Source organism: Xyrauchen texanus, chromosome 8 (assembly GCF_025860055.1).
Source record: "Xyrauchen texanus isolate HMW12.3.18 chromosome 8, RBS_HiC_50CHRs, whole genome shotgun sequence".
NCBI classification, from domain to species: Eukaryota; Metazoa; Chordata; class Actinopteri; order Cypriniformes; family Catostomidae; genus Xyrauchen; species Xyrauchen texanus.
Genome location: NC_068283.1, coordinates 17,460,201 through 17,485,567, shown reverse-complemented (window position 1 = coordinate 17,485,567; position 25,367 = coordinate 17,460,201). Strand labels below are relative to the sequence as shown.

The window sequence follows — 25,367 nt, the reverse complement described above, 5'->3', positions numbered from 1 at the left end:
AGCATCAACAAGGCATTTTCAGCCCATAGGACTGCCGCATACTGGATGTTTTTCCTTTTCACACCATTCTTTGTAAACCCTAGAAATGGTTGTGCGTGAAAATCCCAGTAACTGAGCAGATTGTGAAATACTCAGACCGGCCCGTCTGGCACCAACAACCATGCCACGCTCAAAATTGCTTAAATCACCTTTCTTTCCCATTCTGACATTCAGTTTGGAGTTCAGGAGATTGTCTTGACCAGGACCACACCCCTAAATGAATTGAAGCAACTGCCATGTGATTGGTTGATTAGATAATTGCATTAATGAGAAATTGAACAGGTGTTCCTAATAATCCTTTAGGTGAGTGTATCTCGCTATATGTAAATATCCATATGCACAGAACGTGCATATCTATCAGTGGGCACGCATCATGTGAGACTAAAACCAGAGATATTTTGCTATATTGTATTTATCGCGATATATAAATATCCATGTACGCAACACGAGCATATCTATCAGTGGGCACGCTTCACGTAAGACTGAATCCAGGCTCGAGCGGGGGAATTAATTGCAGCCAGTAAAATCTGTGCACGCTGGTTTAACAGCAGACTCGCTAAAGGAATTATGCAGATCAGGCAATGGTGCAAAAGCACACACAAACTCTTTGCTGATTATTTGCAATAATGATTTTGAGGGCTGATTCTGAGCGCTCTACAGCGAAGGATGCAGCAGTCCATCGTGAACTGAGACACTCTACCTAGACAGCATCACCGTGATCCAGACACCTGAATCATCTCTTTAACATGCCATGGTGCACTTGACTTAGCCGCACAAATGTACTTCATCATTTGATTAATTATTACTGATATGATCAATAGAAAAGTTAAGAAAATGAAGGGCAGCTTGTTGTTAAAACAGGTGCGACATCTGTGGTGTAGGTTCACAAAAGCAGACACTGATTCGAAAAATTTTATCTGCAAACTGTGTGACCCGACGATAATCACTAGTGGTAATATAAACAATCTGTTTTACCAACTTAAAATGAAGCACAATAAAGTATATTATGAAAGCCAAAACATGCGCTCTGCATTAATTCTGTCTTTTTTTTGTTTTTTGCAAGAAGTGTTTATAAATATATTTGAAATATATTTCTGTAAGAAGTGATATTTTTATTGCATATTTGTTTTCCTCTAAAATGATGTAATATTTTCTGCTTTGAAAAGATCTTGAGTATCTTAAAGAAAGTTTATAATAATATTGGACAACATGTCAGACTGAAATGTGGCATAACGTGAAACTGTGTATTATTCTAAGGTTGATTAACACAGTTTTTTTTATTTTAACTTTGACTGTCAAGTTGTAAATAAGGAGAAAATTATAACAGACAGTTAAGCTGAATTATTGAATCAATTTTAAAATCAAATTCACATTGGCCTACTTATTAAAATCCAGTTAAAATCCACGATCCTGGATCCGGGATTTAAAATTACGTCAGTAATAATGTACTTCAAATTTTAAATGTATGCGGAGGAGTTATGAGCTCATATCTGGTACCATTTGAAAGCTTAGAATGTCTACTTTCTTGAGATATGCATCACTTTGGCAATTGTTTTACACTAAGTAACTTATTTACAATAAATTACATAGTTCCAACCATCAAAAGTCGTGTCATAATTATGTGCGTTTTTGAATACATATAGGTCTCATATCGCTCAAATATGACGCACATGTACAAACCATGTATCAAATGAAAGCTCTCATTGCCAGTAAGAAGTTCCAATAAGTCTTTTTATTGAGGTATAATCACATATCTAATACACTTCGAATGAATCATGAGGTATACAATCAACATTTGTAAACATACAAGTGAAATTATTGAATATTTGCCGTGCTACTCGCACTAGACAGCACAGTTAGCCACAAATGCTACATAATCCTTTACCTTAGGTTATTCTCTGCAAAATGAGCCGTTTTTCAGTGTTTTCTGTGGTTGTGTGCCCAAGTAATCCCTCGATATGTCACACGAGTGCAGAAACACCACAAAGTAATGTTATATGATATTCAACAATCCAGGAAAATATGTAAACATCCGATCCGGATAAAGCATATATTGCCGTAAAGCTTAGACCCTCCGCTTTCCGGCAATGTCTCTCAAGATCAAATAGACCAATCAGGGGCTGTGATATTGCATCCTGACTGTGAAGTGATCACTAGGTAGGTTACGTGCGCAAAACACACCGACACGTCTCACCAGACACCTGAGCACATATTTACTACTTTCAACAGTGTTTTATGTAATGACAAAGGGTTTTCTGTAAAATTACACTGGGATTTTGCATTTATAGCACTGTATATAGGTATGGGGAGACTTTAGATTTGGGTAGGCGGAAAGTACACCAAAAAAAGGTAATATTCCTCCCTTCAGATACATTTAAATAGATATTAAATAAAACATGATACAGACAAAATTCCTTTTTCAGGTATTTGCTGACATCTAGTGGAAACAGCCAAAACTGTCTGCATGCTGCTATGGCAAACAGGGCTTGAGTTACATACACTTTCAAAAATGAATTTATATAAAAAAAATAAAAAAGCGCCTCTTTTTTTAAGAGAGTTATTACTGTTCAGACAACATATATTTAATTTTTTTTTTTTTTTTAGCAGTGTTTTATGCAACTTCAAAGGGCTTCCTGTAAAATGACACCAAAACTGTGTATTTAGGCCAAAGTCTGTGGGAATGGGAAGCTTTTTAATTTGGGTAGGCCAAATCCAGGCGGAAATCCCCAAAAATGGCAAGGATCTTAATGACCAAATTAACCTGTTATTTCATTTTAATAAATCATACACAGAAATCGTGCAATGAGACAAACTCTCCCATTACAATGACTGCTGTCACTCACTGCAGGTTTACACTGTTTGAGACCTGCAGTTCAGCACAAGCTCACTGACAATCCGCACAGAGTTCTCCACTCTTGAGAATGATCTTATTAAAAACAAAGCTATCTAATCAGCTTAAATCAATTATTTAAACCATGTCTATGCCTCATTTAGAACGGGAGCATTTAAGTTTTGTCATGTTGCTCATTTGCAGTGAATTTACCATCTACATTGCAAGTGAGCAGCGCAACATGTAGTGAATCCAAAATAATTCCAAAGTGCTTTTCAATTTTGTTCTACAGCTACTTTTCAAGTGTCAAGTGATGTTTCTTGTGTATTAATTTTCCTGTGCCACCACAAACAAAGGTGAAATGTAAAGCAAGAATCTGGGCATTAGACTGTTTAAAACTTGCGTATTACGATCTAATGTAAACGTCTGATTTACCATTGCAGTTTCTTTGCTCAATGGACATGTCGGTGATTGGTTACAATACTCAACAGCTACAAATACACATTGTAAATAGAAACCATAGACGCAACAGGAGCAGACTTAACTTGAACGCTGTAATTGTCATGTTTCACAATTACATAATCGTGGCAGCAGTAATCATTATTGGTTTTTCGATTAATTATGCAGCCCAGTGTGTCAGAGTGCACATTTTTAGCAGTCCATTGGGAAACGGAGTTGTGTTTAGATCCTAACTATGGTTGGCCATTTTACATGCAGGTCAGGGGTCTTTATGACAATATTACAAAAATCTGTCTTTCTGAGACTACCAAACCATTAGTTAAAATATTAACACAATTAAAACTGCAGTGACTCCAATAAAGGATAATGCAATGAAACAACTCAAGACATTTAGTGGAGATTTCTTATAGAAGTGTTTTACATTTCAAATGATCTGCAGTTCCTTTCCTGTGGTGGCATTCAATTTTGTGGATGTCTATTATTTAATTCCTGATTTACATTTCTGTATGATAGAGAATAATTGGAAATCAATTTCAATAAGCAAAACAATTCAGTCCCTGTGGGCAAATGCTAAACAGTGTTCTAATATTAGAAACACGATTTAGCTGTACGGACTGTGAAAAAAATTCAATAACAAAAGCACAATGTCCACTATTCACAGTGGCACATCAAGAGAAAAGGATCTTTTGTGAGTTCTTCGGAATCTTTCTCTGTGTTCACATCTTTGCAAAATGACATTGAACAAAAATAACAGAATGTTGACTGGGATGCTGGATAGTGAATTGCATTTAAAGCACTAGACAAACACTAATCTCACTGGAAAATGTTAAGTCGTAACTAAGCTTAATTTACATTTTCTTTGGAGAAGATTAGGCAAGGTCAGCATGTGACGATTCAGTCTTCTACTGGTCACATGTCTTCTCGTCATCTGGATTCACAGGTCAGAGTTCACCTACAGTGAACTTTAGTTCGGGGCGAATGTCTAATTTCCTTGAATGAGCTTGTATTTACAGTCTCCTACGTTCAGAAGTGTTTGAATGGGAGTGAATAATGCGCAATGTCTAGTGTGACCACACCTCAAAAGATGATGCTTGGGAGTAAACCAACAGCCTTGTTTTAGGGATAAAACAATATACAAATGTTTACTGGTCACTAAGATAATCAAAACAGAAACATTTTCGGCACATAGGCCAAGAGAATAGTAGTATAACAGTCTTCGAAAGTAGTCAATTAATTATTTTAAAACAATTGTTCTCAATAATTCAACTGATTCACAAACTGAATCAGTTGAACTAACTGAATTGAGTGAATTGCCATGATTAATCAAAAATCCAAGCCAATACCAAGAACACTTCAATTACCAATGCATCCAAAACAACAATGGAGCCATGTTACATATACTCTGAGCAAATGAGGTGTGAATGATGATGATGGTGGGTGAAGTGAAAATGGAAGATGAGGAAATCTGTGACTTGGTGTCAAGCCCATCTGGGAGATTGGCCAGCCCTCTTGATATGATTAATCAGTGTTTAAATACCCTCATTTACAAAAAACAGCTATTGCCAGAACCGCATAGCTGACAACATTTCATAATGTGTTTATATAAAATGATTTAACAAAGTCTGTGCAGAACCTATTAGATCATTCAGTGTACTCTGCAGAATGCTGCAACTTAATTTATTTTTTTTAAATCCTTGAATACTACGCAATTTAATTATCTGCATTATTAAAAGATAGCGGAAGTAATGAGAGGTTTGAAGGATGATTTAGTGTCATTTCAATGTGGACAGCACAGCAAATGTGAACTTGGGAGAAATGTTCTAACATTAGTTCCCATAGATATGGCAGTAAATTGAGAAAATGCCAGATTCAAACAAACAAAACATTACATTAGCCTTCTTCAAGGGCAGCATGGGAATGCCAGTCAATGAAAGATTAAAATCCACTGAAATGTTGCATTTAATACTATGTCTTTTCTAAAGGCTCCCTATTCAATTAGAGAGACACAACTCAGTTGGCACTTGACAAAACAAAGCACCTATGTTTTGGGCTTCCTCTGAGATCTTGTGCCAAGCAGGTCAATGTAATTACCAAGATTTCAATCCTGCCACGTTTCTCCTTTTGCTGCTAACAGGAAAAGACCCAGACTCAGCTTTTTCTAAACAGACTGTAAACTTCTGCAGATTATCTTAATGGATCTCCCTCTTTCCATGTGTTGAATCAGGGCGTAACATAGAGAAACCCTCGAGGGTAAAACCACTACCCAAGAACAACAGCAGCATTTCGAACACAAGGTCACTGTGCTGAAGTGCTCCTGGCTGTAGGCCATAGTCTTGATATTTGCAAAATATGCACCATCCTTTATCCAGCCATGTTACAGAGACAGGAAGTATTCTACATGTATGGAATCTCAATGTGCTCCACAAAGCAGTGCAACAAAAGCAATGTAATATTATGTAGTAAGCCAGTAACCGTGCGTTCACACCAGAGGCGTCAAGAGCGTCAAATTGACCGGAAGTCATTCATTTTCAATGACAGCCAGCGTCTCTCGGCGGCGAGAAGCGGCGTGGCGAGTCTTGGGCGGTGTGGGCATCAGATGAAAGTTCAAGTGCAGTCAACATTATGGTAATGAGCTGTGACGCAGCTATTGGAATATAGAAGTGCTCCGCTCTAGCGAAGTCTAGAGAACACAACAGTGTAAACTTTGGTTCCCACCAAACATTAGTTCCGAAGAGAAACTAATTATTGCCATGGCGGGTTTCCCAGTAATATATGATCTGTCCCTGTTTGCTTACAGGGATATAAAACAACCAAGACCACAGTTATTAAAAATAACATTAAGAAAATGAATGCAATTAATCATGTTCCGGACTGTAAAAAGGAAGATTCCTTAGCAATTCAAGGTTGAAGTACCACCTGTTTTCTCCAGGGGGCAGTAAGTGAAACATCAGCTGCATAGGCAACTCGCAACTTATACAGAGAACAAACCAACCCTTTTGCAGACAGCACAACACAAGGATAACACAGTTTTATGGAGCACAAATCAAAACTATTTCAGAAGTATTTTATATAGATATTTTTATGTAATTATGTAAATATAATTATAATTATTTAATGTTTATATATTGAATTATTGTTATTTGAGGGGCTTTCTCAGGAAATATTTATATATGCGATTTATTGTAATTAATTTGATTACTAAATTGGCACACTGTGTAATTAATTTGATTAAAATTGTTAATCGATTGACAGCCTTATATATATATATATATATATATATATATATATATATATATATATATACACACACACACACACACACACACACACACACACACACACACACACACACACACACACACACACACACACACCAGTTAGTTCTGGTCCTTGAATCTGATTGGATGAGACGTCCCATGAGCACTGATGGTCTCACATCATCAGCACTCGGATGCTTCACTGTGTGTATCACTCGGCTTGTGTTTGTGGGGTTCTAAAGTGTAAGAGCAGTGCATATGTGTTAAGAGTTCCTGTGTCTCTCTTTACATGTTTTTCTTTTTTTACATTACATATGTTAGCCAGCACCTGATGGCAAAAGATAATTTTTGTGTGTAATATGAGCCAGTTAGGTGACGTGAAGAGAATCCGGGTCAGCCAGACTTTACATACATCAACACTCTGTGATGGCACGTATTACTACAACACTACTAGGAAATAGCTTCAGCATTAAGGCTCATCACAGCTGAGAGACACAACAGACTGATTCATTACCCAACTCAAGGCGCTCACCTCTTAAAGGAGTTTCCACATTGGAGAGGACGTGCTGTTTAAAATGGCAGAGGACATTGTGGTTTCTATAGTGAAAGACTCTTGCGCACTGCAAAATCGGAAGAAATATCTCCGTGTAGATGGCTATCTTTCTACTGAGAAATATATATATATTAGGGCTGTCAATTTAACGCGTTAATTCAGTGTGATTAATTTTACAAAAAATAACGCATAAAAAACGCAATTAATTAATTGCATGCCCCTGGACCATAATAAGGAAGATTCCTGAGAAATGCAAGCTTGTAGTACCACCAGTTTTTTTGGTGGTACTACAAAAAAACTGGTGAAACAGCTGAAACCACAAATTTCAGCTGTATGAGCAACAAGCAGTTTATACAGTGAAGAAAACACTTCAGTAGGCAGAACACCACAAACATGCATTACGTTCTTGCGTTCAAAACACTTGGAGCGCAAATCCGAACTAAGTGATCTCAAGATGTGTTTAAAGATTGAGTATTAAACTATATTTAACTTGACACAGTGACCTAAACATTTTATGTTTATGACATAACGCACCCGAGACGCTACACAAGCATGTCTGACGTAGTCCACTTTGAGTCTAACTATGGCTGATCGCGCACCCTGCGTAGCAGTAAAAACTCATTTGAATGTCTGGACTATCAACTTTCGATGGTACTTTAGGCACCTACCATGGTGACCACGGGATACAGGGAATCATGGTTCGATTCTGGAAAGAGAGCTTCCACAACCAAGGAAGGCAAGAGGCGCACAAATTCTTTATTTCCACTACGAGCACTGCCTTGACTGGCGCCGATGAGTTGGCAGCCTGTAGCGTGCAGCTTTGTGTAGCATTGTGTTTTGTTTTAAAGTGCTTTTAAGTATTTTTAATATTTATTTATTTATTATCATTAACGTCGGATTCATGAGGATAATTAATTAATTGATTGTTGATATGGACTTGATATCGGAAAAGTTTATGCGGGCAGAGGACTGTAACATTAGCCGAGAGACACCAGCTTTTGTATACACCGGCGAGAACTACTAGACCTGGTACAAGGTTCAAAATTCGGGATTAAACATGATATCCCGAAGGAAATATTACGGAGGAGACACCGTGGAATTAGAGCTGGGGTGAAGAGAAATAAGAAGGCTAGAGAAAGAGTGTGGAAAGAAACTTTTAAACCAGCCCTACCATCTATCACCATGGGAAATGTTTGCTGTCTGACCAACAAGCTCGAAGAACTAGAGACTCTTGTCAGGAGCCAGAAAATGTATCGGGAGAGCAGTCTGATATGTCTGACTGAGTCGTGGCTGACGGACAATATCCCTGATTCCTTGACTAGCTTCACCGGCTTCAGGACGATATGAGCGGATAGGAATGCCGAATCGAGTGGTAAGCATAAAGGAGGGGGGCTTATTTTGCTCATTAATAACAAGTGGTGTAATCCCAATCATGCTACTATTAAGGAACAGTTATGTAACAAGGACATTGAACTATTGGCAGTGAGTTTAAGACCTTATTACTTATTACCTTATCTGCCAATACGGAGGTGGCCTGTGACATAGTGCATTCTGTTGTCGCGCGACTCCAGGCGAAGTATACAGACGCGTTCATTTTTCTCTCTGGTGATTATAACCATGTATCCCTTTCTAAGACCCTGCCAACATTTAAGCAGTTTGTTGATTGTACAACACGGGGAGATAAGATCCTGGATCTCTTGTATGCTAACGTGAAAACGCATACAAATGTGTTGCACTGCCACCTCTTGGCCGATCAGACCATGATATGGTACATCTTTCTCCCTCCTACACGCCACTTGTTAAGAGGCAGCCTGTCATTAACAGAACACTAAAATACTGGTCTCCTGAGAGAGAAGAAGCCTTAATGTGCTGTTTTGAAGCAACATGCTGGGATGTTTTCTGTGAGGACTATGGGGATGACATTGATGGATTAACAGATTGCATCACCCATTATATTAAATTCTGTAATGATGACATCATGCCCTCCAGAGAAATTTGCTGTTTCCCAAATAACAAACCATGGGTAACCAGCAGTTTGAAGGTACTGTTAAATGAAAAAAAAAAGGCTTTCAGAGAGGGTGATAGGGATAAGGTCAAAGAAATCCAAAAAGTACTGAGGGTGAAGATTAAGGAGGGGAAAGAAGCATACAGGTGCAAATTAGAACAACAATTGCAGCAGGATGGAGTGAAGCAGGTCTGGGCTGGCATGAGGAAGATCACAGGTATGGAGCAGAAGGGGGGTTCGCTACTTGATGGTGACCAGGACCTGGCTGACAATCTGAACAGATTCTTTAATAGATTTGATAACCCGATGCCACATCAGACCGCCACACCTGGTCTGCCGCTGCCTGGTGTTGTTTCCCGTCCCTCAATCATCCCATCTATGATATCGTCTCCCCTCTCTCCCCTTTCTTCCATCAGTGACATCATAATCTCCCAAAAGACCTCTCTTGACTCCAACTTTTCTCTAACTGTACCAACGGTGTTAAATCAATCTCAGGTTAAGGGTGAACTGGACCGTCTGAAGCTGGGAAAAGCAGTGGGGCCTGATGATATTGGGCCCAGACTGTTGAGGACATGTTCTACCCAGTTGAGTGGTATTTTTACATACCTGTTTAATCTAAGTCTGCACCTACAAAAGGTCCCGAAACTGTGGAAAACATCCTGTTTGATTCCAATTCCAAAGAAGAGATATCCATCTAACCATAACGATTACAGACCTGTAGCACTCACCTCACATATCATGAAGACGTTCGAGAGACAGGTCTTTTCTTACATCAAGGACTGTATGTCAAACTACGTGGATCCGTTGCAGTTTGCATACCAGACCAACATGGGTGTGGATGATGCCCTTATTTACATGCTACAAAGAACTCATGCACATCTGGACACCTCTGATGCATCTGTGAGATTCACCTTTTTCGACTTCTCAAGCGCCTTCAATACGATCCAGCCCCGACTGTTGTGTGAGAAGATGAGGAGGATGCAGCTGGATTCAACATTGGTCCAGTGGTGTATGAACTATTTATCCAGTAGACCACAGTACGTGCGTCTGCAGAATAGTGTTTCTAATACTATTCTGAGTAATACGGGGGTGCCGCAAGGAACCGTGCTGGCCCCGTTACTGTTTACTATCTATACAGCAGACTTCCAGTACAATAGTGGCAGTTGCTTCCTCCAGAAATTTTCAGATACGGTCGTGGTTGGCCTAATTAAAGGAGGTGAGGAGGAGGAGTACAGGAGAACTATTAAGGAGTTTGTGGGTTGGAGCGACCACAACCATCTCCAACTTAACATCTTAAAAACAAAGGAGATGGTTGTGGATTTTAGGAGGAGGAAGAAGACACCGTTAACCCCAATCGCCATCCAGGGCAGTGAAGTGGAGATGGTCTCCAGCCACAGATATCTCGGTGTTTACCTTGATGATAAGCTGGACTGGAAGAGCCACATGGAGACAGTGTATAAGAAGGGTCAAAGCCGACTTTATTTTCTAAGAAGGCTTAGGTCATTTAACATCTGCCGTCCTTTACTGTGTAACGTCTATCAGACAGTGGTGGCAAGTGCTCTGTTCTTTGCTGTGGTGTGCTGGGGAGAGGGTGCTCGCATGGGAGATCTAAATCGAGTCAACAAATTGATAAAGAAAGCAGGATCGGTTGTGGGGACTGAATTTGATATGATCCAGTATGTGGTTGAGAAAAGAATACTCTCTAAACTAAAATCAATCATGGACAATCCCTTACATCCAATCCATGCTCTTGGGGTGATCAACAAGAGCACATTTAGCCATAGATTGATCGCACCAAAGTGCAAGTCTGAACGTACCAGGAAGTCCTTTGTACCAGCGGCCATCAGAATGTTTAATGATTTATGAATATTCACCTGTTACTGAATATACTGTTATTAATTCTGCTATTGAATATCCTGTTTTGAATATGCATCTGTTACTGATTATTCGATATAGGTATTATTGTTATGTATTATGTATTGTTATTGAGTGTTAAAGCTGCCGTGACAATATAATTTCCTGCAAAGGATCAATAAAGTATCAACAACAAGCCTTATAGACCACAAGCACAGCCTGAATCTGTGGGAGATGAGGCACCAAATGCTCCTGCACAAGCAGCACTTCAAGAATGCCTTCAGTACATCCAACATCTACAGTGGTACATATTAAAACATAATTTTTATTGTTTTGCTGTATTGCTCCGACTTACTGTGTGATGGTTTTCTGCGACATTTGTCTACACATTTAAAACTCTACAGGTGCGGTGGTGCTGAAAGCCATAATATGTAGATGGTTTGTCTGTGTTAATTACTCACAGTACTACATGCACATGCTCCTTTATTTAGAATAATCCAGATTAATTGGGCCTCATTCATGAAACTTTCATTAACATGAGTAAATTCAGAGTCATTTGCGTGAAAATGTACTTTCCTCCAGATAGATTCAGTAACGCTTCATACCCACCAGATGTGTTAGTTAAATGTGTGTATGTTAGTTAAATGTGTGATCCACACCCATGAAAACGCCCTATAAAAGGATGGCACCAGACTTACTAGTACATCTGAATAGGGATATGTGGAACAGTAATGAAAGATTTTTTTTGGCTGCCATCTGAAGTTCTTTTGTGAACCGAATAGTCTGACGTTTCGAACAGAATGAAGCTTTAGTGTAGAAAAATGTTCAGTTCACACCAGCAGGAGGATGTAACCTTCTGGTTCAGTCAGGCACATCACCAGCATCATTGGTGAAAATTGTGATGTAAATTATTGTAACAGTGATATCCTTTCATATAAACTGCAAGTATCTTCAGAGAAATAAACAATAAGAATGCCCGAAGAAGGTATTTGACTGAAATGCTGTAAGCTTATAAAGATTTGCAAGCCACAACGACAGTGTGCAGGGAATAATTTTTTCTGCCAAATTGTGTACATACCTACCCGCAATGCTTTTTATAGGTTTAACAGCATTAACAAATACCATGTGTTAATAACTGAACATGATTTATCGAAAACTATGCTGAATTATGAAACCTAAATTACAGAGCTCATATCAAATCACATTAGAGGACATTCATTTTGTAGAGAAAATCATACACAAACTGCACTTTTCGTTTTCACCCATTGCAAAGCACTTCAGCTGGAAAACAATATAAAATTCACGAGTTTGCATGTTCATGTAATCTTTGAATGGAAGATAAGGTAAAAATAGTGGGCTTGCTGTCCATAATGGAGGGCTCGAGCAAACCCGAGGTGCCCATTGACTTTAACTTACTTAGCAATTTCTCTTCAAACAGTTGATGTAAAATTTCAGAGTATGTAGAGATTGGAATGTGTCAAGTTATACCAGTGATAGGGTACATTTTAAATGTTTTGGTATCCCACAAACTTCCTCTGGCTGTGGAGAGGAAACACTATAACACAATCATCACTTGAGATGCAATTTATAAAATCAGTAAAAGAGAATCCGGCTTAGTTAAGTGGCTCTGAATCATTTGTCAGATCAAGCTTCATTCCAGAGCTGTCTGTGAAAGGGCTTGATTCTCCTGTGGGATTCTGTCTGTGGTTCTTTCAAGTACAGTGTCACAGCAGTCAAACAGAAAGACCGTTTCATTCAGTCTGGAAAGGACTACAGCACAAGAGAACTCTCAGTAAACTCCTATATAACATACAATAGCAGTCAGCACCCAGACGTTTTTGAATGAATGTCATTTGAATTAGGAAATTACATTAGAAATGACAATGACAAAAAATGTCAAGTTTTTAGAATATAAAACTGTCCCATTGCAAATCAAACAGGAGGTCAGGCTAAAGGTTTGGGATGATTTTGTTGATTTCAGATATTCTTTGTAACTTTCATTGTTTACAAGTGACCGTTAAGGGCAATCACATTTACAGCTATTCTTTAGAGCTTCACTGTCTGCACTCCAATTGTCAGTCGAAGCCTCAGATCTCTGCATATTTGCATTTGCCTCGGTTGCTCTTGTCCACTCAATTCACCAACTGTTATTACAAATTGAATGATTTCTGGTTGCTTTGGTTCAATAAATTACAGTGTTAATAATACAATTGGGCTGATAAATAGGTTCAAATTGATCCCTGAAACAGCTAACCAGGTTATTCCATTTTCAAGCTAATCTTTAAACTTCCAAAAAAAAACAAAAAAAAAACATTTGTTATTCTCAAAGCCCAAAATATACAGGTCGATCCTTTCTCCCAGTGCATCACTTTCCATTAATTAAAATTTCCTCTGGGAGCCATATATTCCACATTGTCATAGAAAATATACGGTTATTTTCATATGCAGTTACAGCAGCAATTGGGGCTAAATCTAGGTCAAAGATTTTTGGGAAACCAGGAGCAATCTGAGGAGCCCCCCCCAACACTTTTACAGAGGACGTTATAAGCATTTTACCCTGATACCCCACCCCCAACAGGAAGTTATTAACACCTAACAGTAAATGTAAACTATACAAGTAATAGATCAGCAGATCAAATAGGATTTGCTATTAGTGTAATAAAAAACAGAGACATTTCATAAAAGGGTTGCATTTACAGCATTACACAAATGACTACATCACAAATCCTTCATAACCAGACTATCACATGATGAATTTATTGGCAGTGTGACACAGTGAGAGGCAGCTTGTGTTTCCTGCCTGGCTTGATGACAGGAAAGCCTCGTCAGTCTGTATCACACCATGCAAACACATTGACAAAACAGATTAGCAGCATTACTTGCTCTCGCTTCCTGTGTTCCAAACGACGTCCCTGTGAATGACGCTCAGGAATGACTAAAATAATTCAAACACCAGGGATAGAATTAACAAAAATTTGAAATGTTTCCAGCACTCCCCCACCGACATGAAGAGGCCAGTCACGAATTTCTCCAACCTCCCCCATAGTCAGACTCTGGAGTGGGAAAGCATGTAGGGTTTTTGTTTTATAAATTTTCACTTCACGCAGAGCTCAACCCCACATTCCCACCACTAGCAGAAAGGAACTTTAACCAGTGAGGCATGAGAATATTGCAGTGATTTTGTTTTTTAATAAGAGAGTGTTGACACCAAAACATCAAACCTGGAGTTTTGAGATTTAAGTCGATGTATGTTCACTGAAACCATATGCGGATTCAAAAGTTGACAAAACTAACATTTAGTATTAAAAAAAGGAATCTCTTACTGACCAAAAATATTGATGACTTTGATGCAAGCGAGTATGCATAATTCTGTCCATTTAAATGCACTCTAGAATGAGAACATCCTCATGCCCTAAACTATCAGTACAATATGCCTCAAAATGGTAACAGCAAAATAGTCTTCAGCAGCCCTAAAGCTCAAAAGAAAATTTTCCAAACATCAATTGGTTGCAAAGGAAGTGGCTTGAACTTGTACATTTATATAGTGCCTTCAATTCTTTCATCTATAGAATGTCAAGTGTGATTTTGCCGTTCTGTGACGCAAGCAAAAGGATATTGGAAACTAGAAAACCATGCTTGTCAAACCATGTCATGGGGTCTTAAAGACCATGAATGAAGTAAGAAATTAATTAATTCATTTAGAATTAATATGGTTGGATGTAAATTAGAATGATTGTCAGAGCCAGCTGTCATGACATTCTCATTGGGGTCTGGGTTCATCCAATACAGACTCAAACTCTTGCAGGCTTTGAGTGGAATTTGGGTGGTTGATGCTGATTTCTGCAAAACATTTGATGAACGATGAACTACTTTGTAATATTCCATCCTTCAAATAGAGTTACTGAAAAATCATTAAGCAAAATTAGGCCTTATTTACAGATCTAGATAATTACTCTTACAAATGTTCCTATGTTGGTGCTGTTCGTTTCAATTTAATTCAAGACTCCAGCAAAACCTGCTTAGATGGAACTTTGGCCATTGCAACCATAGAATAAACTCATGACTTGGCATGATTTGATAAAGCAGCTTTTCCTTTTTTATTTTGACTGAATACGAGAATGCCACAACGTGTTTCAAGTCATTATCAATTACAGTAAACACCATGTCTGTTCTGGATTAACATGTTTGCTTATGGTTAATCTATTCTCAACTCAGGAAATAATATTTTGCCTTACTGTCCCAATAACTTGAGTAGATATTTTCCCAAACCTACATAGGCTAATCAGCTTTTGGCAGTTTACCCAACAGCAATGCCCAAATTGGCCTTGTTTGCCCTCCTTGTTCACTGGCATGGCTGTCCTCACCCAAACAAACCCGGAATTCCAGTCTCATCCATCATCCTGTTGACTGAACCTCCTTTCAACACTTGGCTTTCATCCGCAACATCTTTGTGAGAAGCACTGCTCAAACTCCCACAGCCCTGACCTTAGTTAAACATGAGAGACATGCTTTTCTGAATACAATACCCATTAATAGTCTAAGACAAGGGTTTGGGATGGGAAAAGGTGAGGTTAAACTAGAATATGTTGTGCACTTGCACAGAGTTCACAGACTTGATGGTGGCCCCAAATATTAATGAGCTGTCTGTTATGTTATGCTAACCAATCTGAAAACTGGCAGATGGCTTTCAGCCAATGGCAGCACCAAAAAGTATTCCAAAGATGATGCAGCTCTCTACATTACAAGTAAATCGCTCGCATATGCGACCAAATTTTGCACTATGCAAAACATGTCTGTTATTTGCCATTTAAGGAAATTGACCTTATTTTGCTGTAATGGGACCGGATCTGTCATGATCTTGCTGTCACCATTACTTTAGTGGAGTCATGAAATGACACTGACATTACATTTAACAACATCAACTGACTATAGTTAAACTTTTACACAGACTGTTTTCACAACATTCTCCATTTTAAAGAATGCCTACAAACCTGTAAAGAGTCTGTTGGATGTCTGTAAGAAGGTAAAAGTGTTGTACAACTCAAGAGCTTATAGATTTGATTTTGAGAACTTGTACAATAAATATTTGCATATGTAATGCTTCGTTCCATGTATTGTGTGTCCCAAGACGAGATCCAGACGAGAACCTTTAAAATCCTTTCAGATATTTACAGTCAGTTGGTGATCAAAAAGTTAAAACAAAACGTTAATTCTAATCATACATAGCACAGGTGAGGGAAAAACAACCATGCATCTTCTCTCTCGTTAATGTGTGCCATGCACTCATTCAACCATAATCATTTGCTCACGGAGCTACCGGTTCTCTTAAAGAGACAGTACCAATTTATTGCTTGTTATGCATAATGTAAACTCAATGTAAATCACACAAGAGCATATAAATAAGCATGTTACAAAATATAGTAAGTTCAATAAATGTTTAAATACATAAATATTAAAAAAAGGCACAATCATACATTGTAAAATATTTTAACTTCAGTAAATATTAAATAATTTAACAAATAGGCCCATGCTGCGTCTATGCAAGGGTTTGGCAAAAGTTTTCTTTTTTTTTTTGCATAGTAGTTTGGCACTTAAATTATCATTTTAAAATAGAATAAAAAAAAAAGTGTGTAATTCTACTTTTTAAATTGTGAATATTTTGTTAAAAAACTAGTATGAAATTTCAAACAGTGACAACAGCTTGTATCATTATAAAAATGCAATTTCATGACATCATACAAATTGATAGAATGTGAAATTTGTACATACGTACACAAGCTAAAATGTGATTCAAATGTTCAAAAGTTAAATATGAAGATATATGTGTGAAAATGCCCCCTTCTCAGTTTTCAGTTGCATTATGCTTACATGTTGTCAAAAGACTGTTGAGTACAAACAAAAATTGACTAGTCAATGCAGATTATTTCTCCAACATGACTGTAGAGGGTTGTAATGACTGTTTTCATAGAATTGTTAAATATCTTTGAAAACATTTTTTTGGACAAACTTGTCAAACTCAAGCCATTGATTGTGCTAATGTTGTTAAGTCAAGTCAAGTGGTTTTTATTGTCGTTCAACCATATACAGTTAGTACAGTACACAGTGAAACGAGACAACGTTCCTCAATGACCATGGTGCTACATAAAACAACATAGGACAAATACAGAACCACATGAGACTACACAGACTAAATAACATACCTATATAAAGTGCGCGTGCAAACGTGTGCAAAAAGTACGGGACAGTACAGCGCCAACCAGTACACAGTAGTGCAAAAAGATGACAGTTTCTAAAAATGCCAAATGTAAACATAACATACTATGAGATGCGTGTTCTATGCACATAGCATTTATTGAGGTATTAGCCAGATATAAAGTGACAATAATTAAAGTGCAACTCAGGACACGTGTGTGTGTGTGTGTCAGTCCAGTCTCTGAGTATTGAGGAGTATGATGGCTTGGGGAAGAAGCTGTTACACAGTCTGGCCGTGAGGGCCCAAATGCTTCGGTACCTCTTGCCAGACGACAGGAGGGTGAAGAGTTTGTGTGAGGGTTCATCCACAATGCTGGTTGCTTTGCGGATGCAGTGTTTTTTGTAAATGTCTTTGATGGAGGGAAGAGAGACCCCAATGATCTTCTCAGCTTTCCTCACTATCCTCTGTAGGGCGAAACGGTGCAAGTCCCAAACCAGGCAGGATGCTCTCAATAGTCCCTCTATAGAATGTAGTGAGGATGGGGGGTTGGAGATGTGCTTTCTTCAGCCTTTAAAGAAAGTATAGACGCTGCTGGGCTTTCTTGGTAATAGAGTTGGTGTTGAGGGACCAGGTGAGGTTCTCCGCCAGGTGAATACAAAGGAATTTGGTGCTCTTGACGATCTCCACAGAGGAGCCGTCGATGTTCAGTGGAGAGCGGTCACTCTGTGCTCTCCTAAAGTCAACAACCATCTCTTTTGTTTTGTCCACATTCAGAGACAGGTTGTTGGCGCTACACCAGTCCGTTAGCCGCTGCACTTCCTAGCTGTATGCTGACTCGTCATTCTTGCTGATGAGACCCACCACGGTCGTGTCATCGGCTAACTTAATGATGTGAGCTGTGCATTGCTGCAGTCGTGAGTCAGCAGAGTGAACAGTAGTGGCATGAGCACACATCCCTGGGGGGCCCCAGTGCTCAGTGTGGTGGTGGTGGTGGAGATGCTGTTCCCAATCCGGACTGACTGAGGTCACCCAGTCAGGAAGCCCAGGATCCAGTTGCAGAGGGAGGTGTCCAGGCCCAGCAGGTTCTGCTTTCCAATCAGGTGCTGAGGAATTATTGTGTTGAATGCTCAGCTGAAGTCCTTTTTATCTAGGTGGGTGAGGGCCAGATGGAGAGTGGTGGCGATGTTGAACGGTTTGGACGATACGCAAACTGCAGTGGGTCTAGTGAGGGGGGCAGCTGGGTCTTAATATGCCTCATGACGAGCCTCTCGAAGCACTTCATGATGATGGGTGTGAGTGTGACGGAGCGGTAGTCGTTGAGGCAGGACACTGAAGACTTCTTTAGCATGGGGATGATGGTGGTGGCCTTGAAGCACGTTGGAACGACGGCGCTGCTCAGAGAGAGGTTGAAGATGTCGGTAAGAACATATGCCAGCTGGTCTGCACATCCTCGGAGCACTCTGCCAGGAATGTTGTCTGGTCCAGCAGCCTTCCGTGGGTTGACTCTACGTAGAGTTTTCCTCACATCAGCCGTGGTAAGACAGAGCACCTGGGACAGTTTGGCCCTCGCTGTTCTAAGGGCAGCCTTGTCGCCTGCTCTGAAGGCGGAGTCTTGGGTCCTCAGCAGCGCACGCACCTCCACCATCAATGCACATGCTGATGTAGCTGGTCACTGATGCTATGTATTCCTCCAAGTTGGTAGAGTCGCCATATGTTGCAGCCTCCCTGAACATGTGCCAGTCAGTACACTCAAAACAGTCCTAAAGAGCAGAGATGGCTCCTGCTGGCCAGGTTTTCACCTGCTTCTGGAGCGGTTTTGTGCATCTGACAAGCGGTCTGTATGCTGGAATTAGAATAACAGAGATGTTGTCTGAGTAGCCTAGGTGGGGGCGGGGCTCTGCCCAGTACACACCTGGGATGTTTGTGTAAACAAGATCAAGCCTGTTCGCCCCTCTCGTTGCAAAGTCCACATACTGATGGAATTTAGGGAGCACTGTCTTGAGATTCGCATGGTTGAAATCTCCGGCGACAATAAACAGTCCGTCAGGGTGTTCTGCAGTTCGCTCATAGCCCCATACAGTTCACAGAGTGCTTCCTTAGCATTAGCGCTGGGGGGAATGTAAACTTCCGTGAATTCCCATGGTAATTAAAAAGGTCTGCATCTAACAGTCACAAGCTCCACCAGCGATGAGCTGTAACTAGAGACTAGCATAGAGTTATTGTACCACTCCGTGTTGATGTAAACACACCACCGCGAGTCTTCCCGCACAGAGCTGCATTTCTGTCGGCACGAAACGAGGCGAGCCCGTCTAGCTGAATGGCGGCGTCCAGAACTCTGTCGCTGAGCCACGTCTCAGTGAAAACAAAGACGCAGCAGTCTCTAAGCTCACGCGGCGTAGTCTGCTGGAGTCGGATGTAGTCCAGTTTATTGTCCAGGGAGCAAACATTTGAGAGCAGGATAGACGGGATAGCCGGCCGGCTAGGGTTTGTTATTAGCCTAGCATGGACCCCCGCCATCTTGCCACGCTTTAGCTTCCTCGCACACCGTTTACGATGTCCCCTCCCCCGGGTAGAGTTCGCGTAGCAACTCCTGCAGATCATCATGCAGCTTGGTTGCTGCATGAATCTTATATTTTAACAGTGTCTGGCGATGGTAGACACGAACACCGGTTGCTCCGATGTCCATGTGCCGTAAAAGTCAGGCTAAGTGACAAAAATAGCACCATTTTGGATCCGGAGTGGCCGCTGCGTGCTACCGCGCCGCTATCTTGGATCAACCTATAAGTTGTGCATAGTCAGGTCGCTGAAACAAAGAAATTGCAAATTCGTTTGGTGTCGCTAATGCCGCAGACATTACACTTTGCATTTAATGTTACGGATTGAGACATTACCAAAATAATACCAAAACAAACATGGATATGTAAAATTATCTTGCCATCATTTTTTTTTGGAAAAGTCACAACATGCATTATTGTAACACCAACAGTGTCAGAAAACTCTTGTGTAAAAGGTGTCTTGAACTTATTTCCCCAAAGTCACTAAAGCACATGCATTAGCTTTTGCAGCTTCACATTCCTTTCCTCGAAACACTCTACTGAGCAACATTAATAACCCATCATCTCAGACCTCACTACAAGCCTAGAAGTCATCAACAACTGAATATTTAGGCAGTGGTATCAATAAATAATGTTACTATGTAAAAAAAACAACAACAACAACGAAAAGGCTGCTTTTGTTCTTTTGGATGGAAATAAACCATTTAAAAGTAATAATTTTTGCTAAAATTAAAAGTAGGACAAAGTTCACAGAAAAGCGCATCAAGCAAATCACCCCTAAATGGGACATCAGGAGTGATCTTAACCCCTAACTAGTGGCCAAACGAGATGATATCTCGTTGATTCCAATCCTGTGAACAGATGCCATTCAATGGAGAGCAGGTGTTCTCTCTACCCCATCCTCAGTTGTGCTGTCTGTTATCATGCACTTTGTGCGGACTGCCTGCAAGACAAATGCTACCCAGAACAGACAGCTTCTTGTGCATCTTGGTCCTTGCTTTCATTGCCGTTTTCAAAGGCGTATGAATGGTCAGTCAATGTTGTTAATGGTTGATCCGGTTGCTAGAAAGTTCATAAGTGTTTGATACCATATTGACAATCTGTAATGGAGGCTTAAAGCTGATGTGTGTAATTTTTCCAATGTTAAAATACTTCTATTCCAGCTTAATGTGTTAACAACTATAAGCGACATATGTTTATTTCCCTGAAATCCAATCAATACTTTGGCTCTATTGTGCTTTCAAAATTGCTCCATTTTTTTGGAAAAGGCCAACTTCTCCCTCAACTAATGGCATGAGATGGCATGGACGGTTTTGGATCTGTTTTGCTCAAACAATGGAAGACATGTGGAATGTTTGAGAAAATTTATATTTGGAAGCATTGTTTTTGTAATAGTGTTTGTGCTGGCAGTGACACAGAAATTACTTACTCCAGCTCTAAAATATATTTATTTTTTTCAAATTACTTATGCATTTAGTGATTAATAAATACACAAAATCAAGCTGAGGCTAATCCAGTTTATGGCTGAAATATTGAAAGCATAATTATAATGATTTTTCTCTATATTAACTAAATAATTTAATGGGAAAAAGTGAAGAATGTATGACAACTCTGAGCTACAAAGGGCAATGTTCATGAATTAATTATAAAGTAAAATCTACAGATAGGCTATCTATCTGACAATGTGTTAGCCAAATTCAATGTCTAGACAACTGATGTTAGTGGCATTTGACAGGGAGGACAGACCCCTCAGCATAACAGTAAAAACAAAACATATTTTTTTTATACATGTCTCATGTAATTTAGTCTAGTCCTACCATGCTGGGTTTAAGACATTCAGGTGCTGGTCTGTAGTGAAACATTTTTCATACAGACATATTTCTTAAGTTTTAAGAGCAAGAATAACTGAATTCTTAAGATTCACCTCGGCTAACAGTCTCAGCCGCATTCCTGAGCAGCTTTTAACATCTCTTTGGCTGAGTTTTTATTTAAACTAGCAATACCACCCAAGTAAACACTGTATAAATGTCCTCTATTCCAGGTGGTAATCATAATGAGGGCTATGCAAGAAGTAATTAATATGATTCTTTATGCGTTAAGTTGGTAATCAACTGACAGCTACTGCAGAGAAAAGAATGCACTAATTCTTGCCTTGTTCTATCTCCACTACACTTCAAATTGAAATGGGAAGTGATTCTCAACCAAACGTACTGTCACTTGTTTGAATGCTTAAGGCGAAAGGAAATAATTTATCACCTCCTTCTTTAATCAAGAAATGTCACAAAAACACCTCATATGAAACCAATCATTTACAGAAAATCTATTCACTACTGTAACTGTAAACCACAGAGAAAACACCTTGAACTATCCCCTTAATGCGTTAAACATAACATGATTAGTATGTGCCTCATTCTGTATTGTACCATCTGACTTTTTAAGTTTCATTCTGATGACATAATGTCATTCAAAACTTTCAGGTTGCATTTGCTTGGGTTGAAGTAGATGGAAAGGTATGATGAATTCTCATTGCATGAGCACTCTATGCAAAGTTATCTACTAGTTTAACCCAACACTGCATTAATTCAGTGACATGTAAGGCCTCCAATGAAGGCTAAATATGATTTAAGGAGAATCAATCAGATGAATTGTCACCAGGCTTATGGCACTCCTGGCTTGTCTAGTAGTTCAAAGGTTGCTCAGAAACCTACCTTCACCAGGCACGTCTGGGCGTGTTCAAAACTGAGGAGATGCGAGGTTCAGCAAAAGCAATTATGAAACAATCCTAAACATTGATAGCTCTTTTATTGTCCCATGAAATGATTAGACCATTGTTATGATACATTTCTATGCCCATTTCTGTGTAAGAGAAAAAGATGTCTGTAATGTCTTTAAAAGATAAACTACCTACCCTGAGTGCAGGACAGTTCTGAAATGCAATACAACAACCATGCAACAATGTATTGTATTTAACGGTCCTGTATTTAAGGTAGCATATAGTACCAATCCTTGGGTTTACAAATAATTGAATATGCATAGAAATAGGCTTTATACCAAAAATGTACCACATTGATAATTAGAACAGGTGATTTTCACAAAACCTGTAAAAAATAAATACAAAAAATGTCCTGGTCTTTGTTTTACTCGAAAATCAAAGTAAATACATAGAAATGACTATATTTTACATGTAGAATATGTTCTGTACTACTGTAATACAGTAAAAACAACTGTTACGTTAATGAGAAACTTCGTTAAACACAATGGGAATAGTAAAAGTAAAACTAAAAAGTTATCCCTTGGCACTGCCTTTCATTTTTCCTGATTTTAATTGAACAATTTTTGTACAACATATGTTTTTTTTTACTGTAATACAGTAAAATGTGTTGCAAAATGAGAAACTGTAGTAAATGTAAAACTATTAAGTAAAAAGTAACCTAATCCTTGGTACTACCTTTCCTTTTTTCTGAATTTAATTTAACAATTTATTGTACACCGGTATCTTTTTAGTGTAATAGCTTACAAAACTGTGCTGCGATAATGAGAAACATCATTAAAAACAATGGGAATAGTAAAAAATATAACGTCAAGACGCGATACGGTAATGAGATCGGGTTAGTAAAGTTGGCTTAAATGTCCTGATATAATGGCAAAAGTCTAACAATATTAATAAAAAAATAAAAAAAATTATAATAAAAAAAAAAAAACGCAAGTGTCCTAAACGTAGGTTTCATTTTCAATATGCAAAACGTAACACACCATGCATATGACGGAACAGCGTTATCAAAATGTGTGGCTGTATCCAGCCATAGGTGTGTAACTGTAATGCAGAAACATACCTGCTGATATGAGGAGTCCTCAGGGCGAAAATCACTACTGGTTTGTTCAAATTGCAGATTAAAATGAGGCAGTCTATGCAGCAGGTTAACCCACCACGGTGGAGAGTAGTTCACAACGGCAGCCATAATCAATTATGATAGTACCACACCAGAACAGCCGAGAGGAACCAAATCAGGAAGTTCAATCCTTGCGTCCGGATTTTAACAGTGTCATTAGGATTACAAACGGACACGATGCTTTTCCCTGCATTCGTAAATAAAAAAATATTTAGCGTTCTTCGTCCATCGTGATATACATGGACCCGTTTAAAAGCGACGTGTTGGTGTTTAAAGTGACTGTAGTCCCTAGAGAAAAGCCGGCTTTAATCAAAATGGGTCAAAAAAGATCTAATTGTTTGGAGCCTGCGCCATTAGAATTGCACAGCTCTCATATCTAGTAGTATAACACAGGACTTTAGCTTTCCTATGCACTGTTGGGTGGCTGGTAAACACAAGAGAAGAGTGAATTTCAGACCAGATAGCCCCTACTTCCCCTCCTCTCCAAACTGCCTATTGTTTGGATACATCAAAACTACGTGAATGGACGCCACAATCCTGAGAATCCTTCAGAGATAAGAGAGACAGTGTCCAGGCGGCTCTCAATGCCAGTCCGTTTTCAAATGTATTTCCTATGTTTGATGTCAGTCACTGACCGAGATTGCTGCCAATCTTTGGCTCTGCGGTTCCGTCATTCCCACGGTGGAAATCCTCCGTTCCTTTGTTCTTATTAGTCCTAAATGATCGGGGAAGGGATTTATGAATTCGAAACGTCCGTGCTTAGGTTAGTGGACGCCACACCTCCCTGCAGACAAACTCGATGAGATGAGCTGTAATCCAGTGTGAGAGAAAAATAACCGAGCAACGAGACCGATGCCCACCGCAACAAACTCACGTTAAGATATTGGAAGCTTATCATGACATCAGCCAACTGTTGAGAATGCTGACCTCTAGTGGTTAAACCTAATACTACACACAGAATACTCAACAAATCAGATAACATTGAAGTTCGATGGTTTCCACTGATTAGACTGAATGGAAAATAAAATTCACACAATAATATAAAATCCAAATAGGCTATAGTATTACGATGTATGTCTGATTTAAAGGCTTCAGAAACTGAATGCTGTTTACCACTGGGGTGTGTTTACTGAATTAATGATTAGCATCATCGAGGTAACTATTGACTAGCAGTCTTTGTAATATTAATTTAAACTGTGTTAAGGACTCTTTTACTAGGCTAATATTGAGTGAAAAAGAAGAAATAACTGCTGTTTAAATCTCAAAGTGGTTTTAGATGAAAAATAATCTATACAATCTCTATATAAGGCAGTTTTCAGTTTCTTCTATTTTGAGATTTTAGATCTGACAAATGTAGTTGACGCAAGATATATATATATATATATTTTTTATGTTATTAAGTGCTGTGGACTGTCTGAAAGAGTCAGCTTTGTAAATCACTTAGTTTCAGGGTCGTTTCTGAGCATATGGGGCCCCTAAGCAAAATCCTACTTGGATAGTTTTAATTCAAGTTTCAACTTTGCATTTTAAGTAAGCCATAATTGTCACATACTTCAACATTGCATCTTGAATAATTTGGATTTATTATGAATATATTAATAAATTAAGTTTCTATCGCATAATGGCAAGCACGCCGATGAATTGCAGCCGAGCAAAAACATGCTCTGACGTCACACTTGAGTGAGCAAGACATTTCAATTTACAAATCTGTTTTGTTACTTTCCTTTGTCCT

The 25,367-nt window shown here is 39.0% G+C and overlaps 1 protein-coding gene across 2 annotated transcripts in view; it reads right to left on the bottom strand.

Moving 5' to 3' along the window:
• LOC127647818 (protein tweety homolog 3-like) overlaps window positions 1–24,488 on the bottom strand; it is an 82,043-nt gene extending 57,555 nt beyond the window's left edge. For both annotated transcript variants that reach the window (XM_052132295.1, XM_052132294.1), the window contains exon 1: window positions 23,579–24,488. In XM_052132295.1, the coding sequence (XP_051988255.1) occupies window positions 23,579–23,704 (126 nt within the window). In that variant the 5' untranslated portion in view covers window positions 23,705–24,488. The remainder of the gene's footprint in view (window positions 1–23,578) is intronic.
• Window positions 24,489–25,367: the final 879 nt, after the last annotated feature.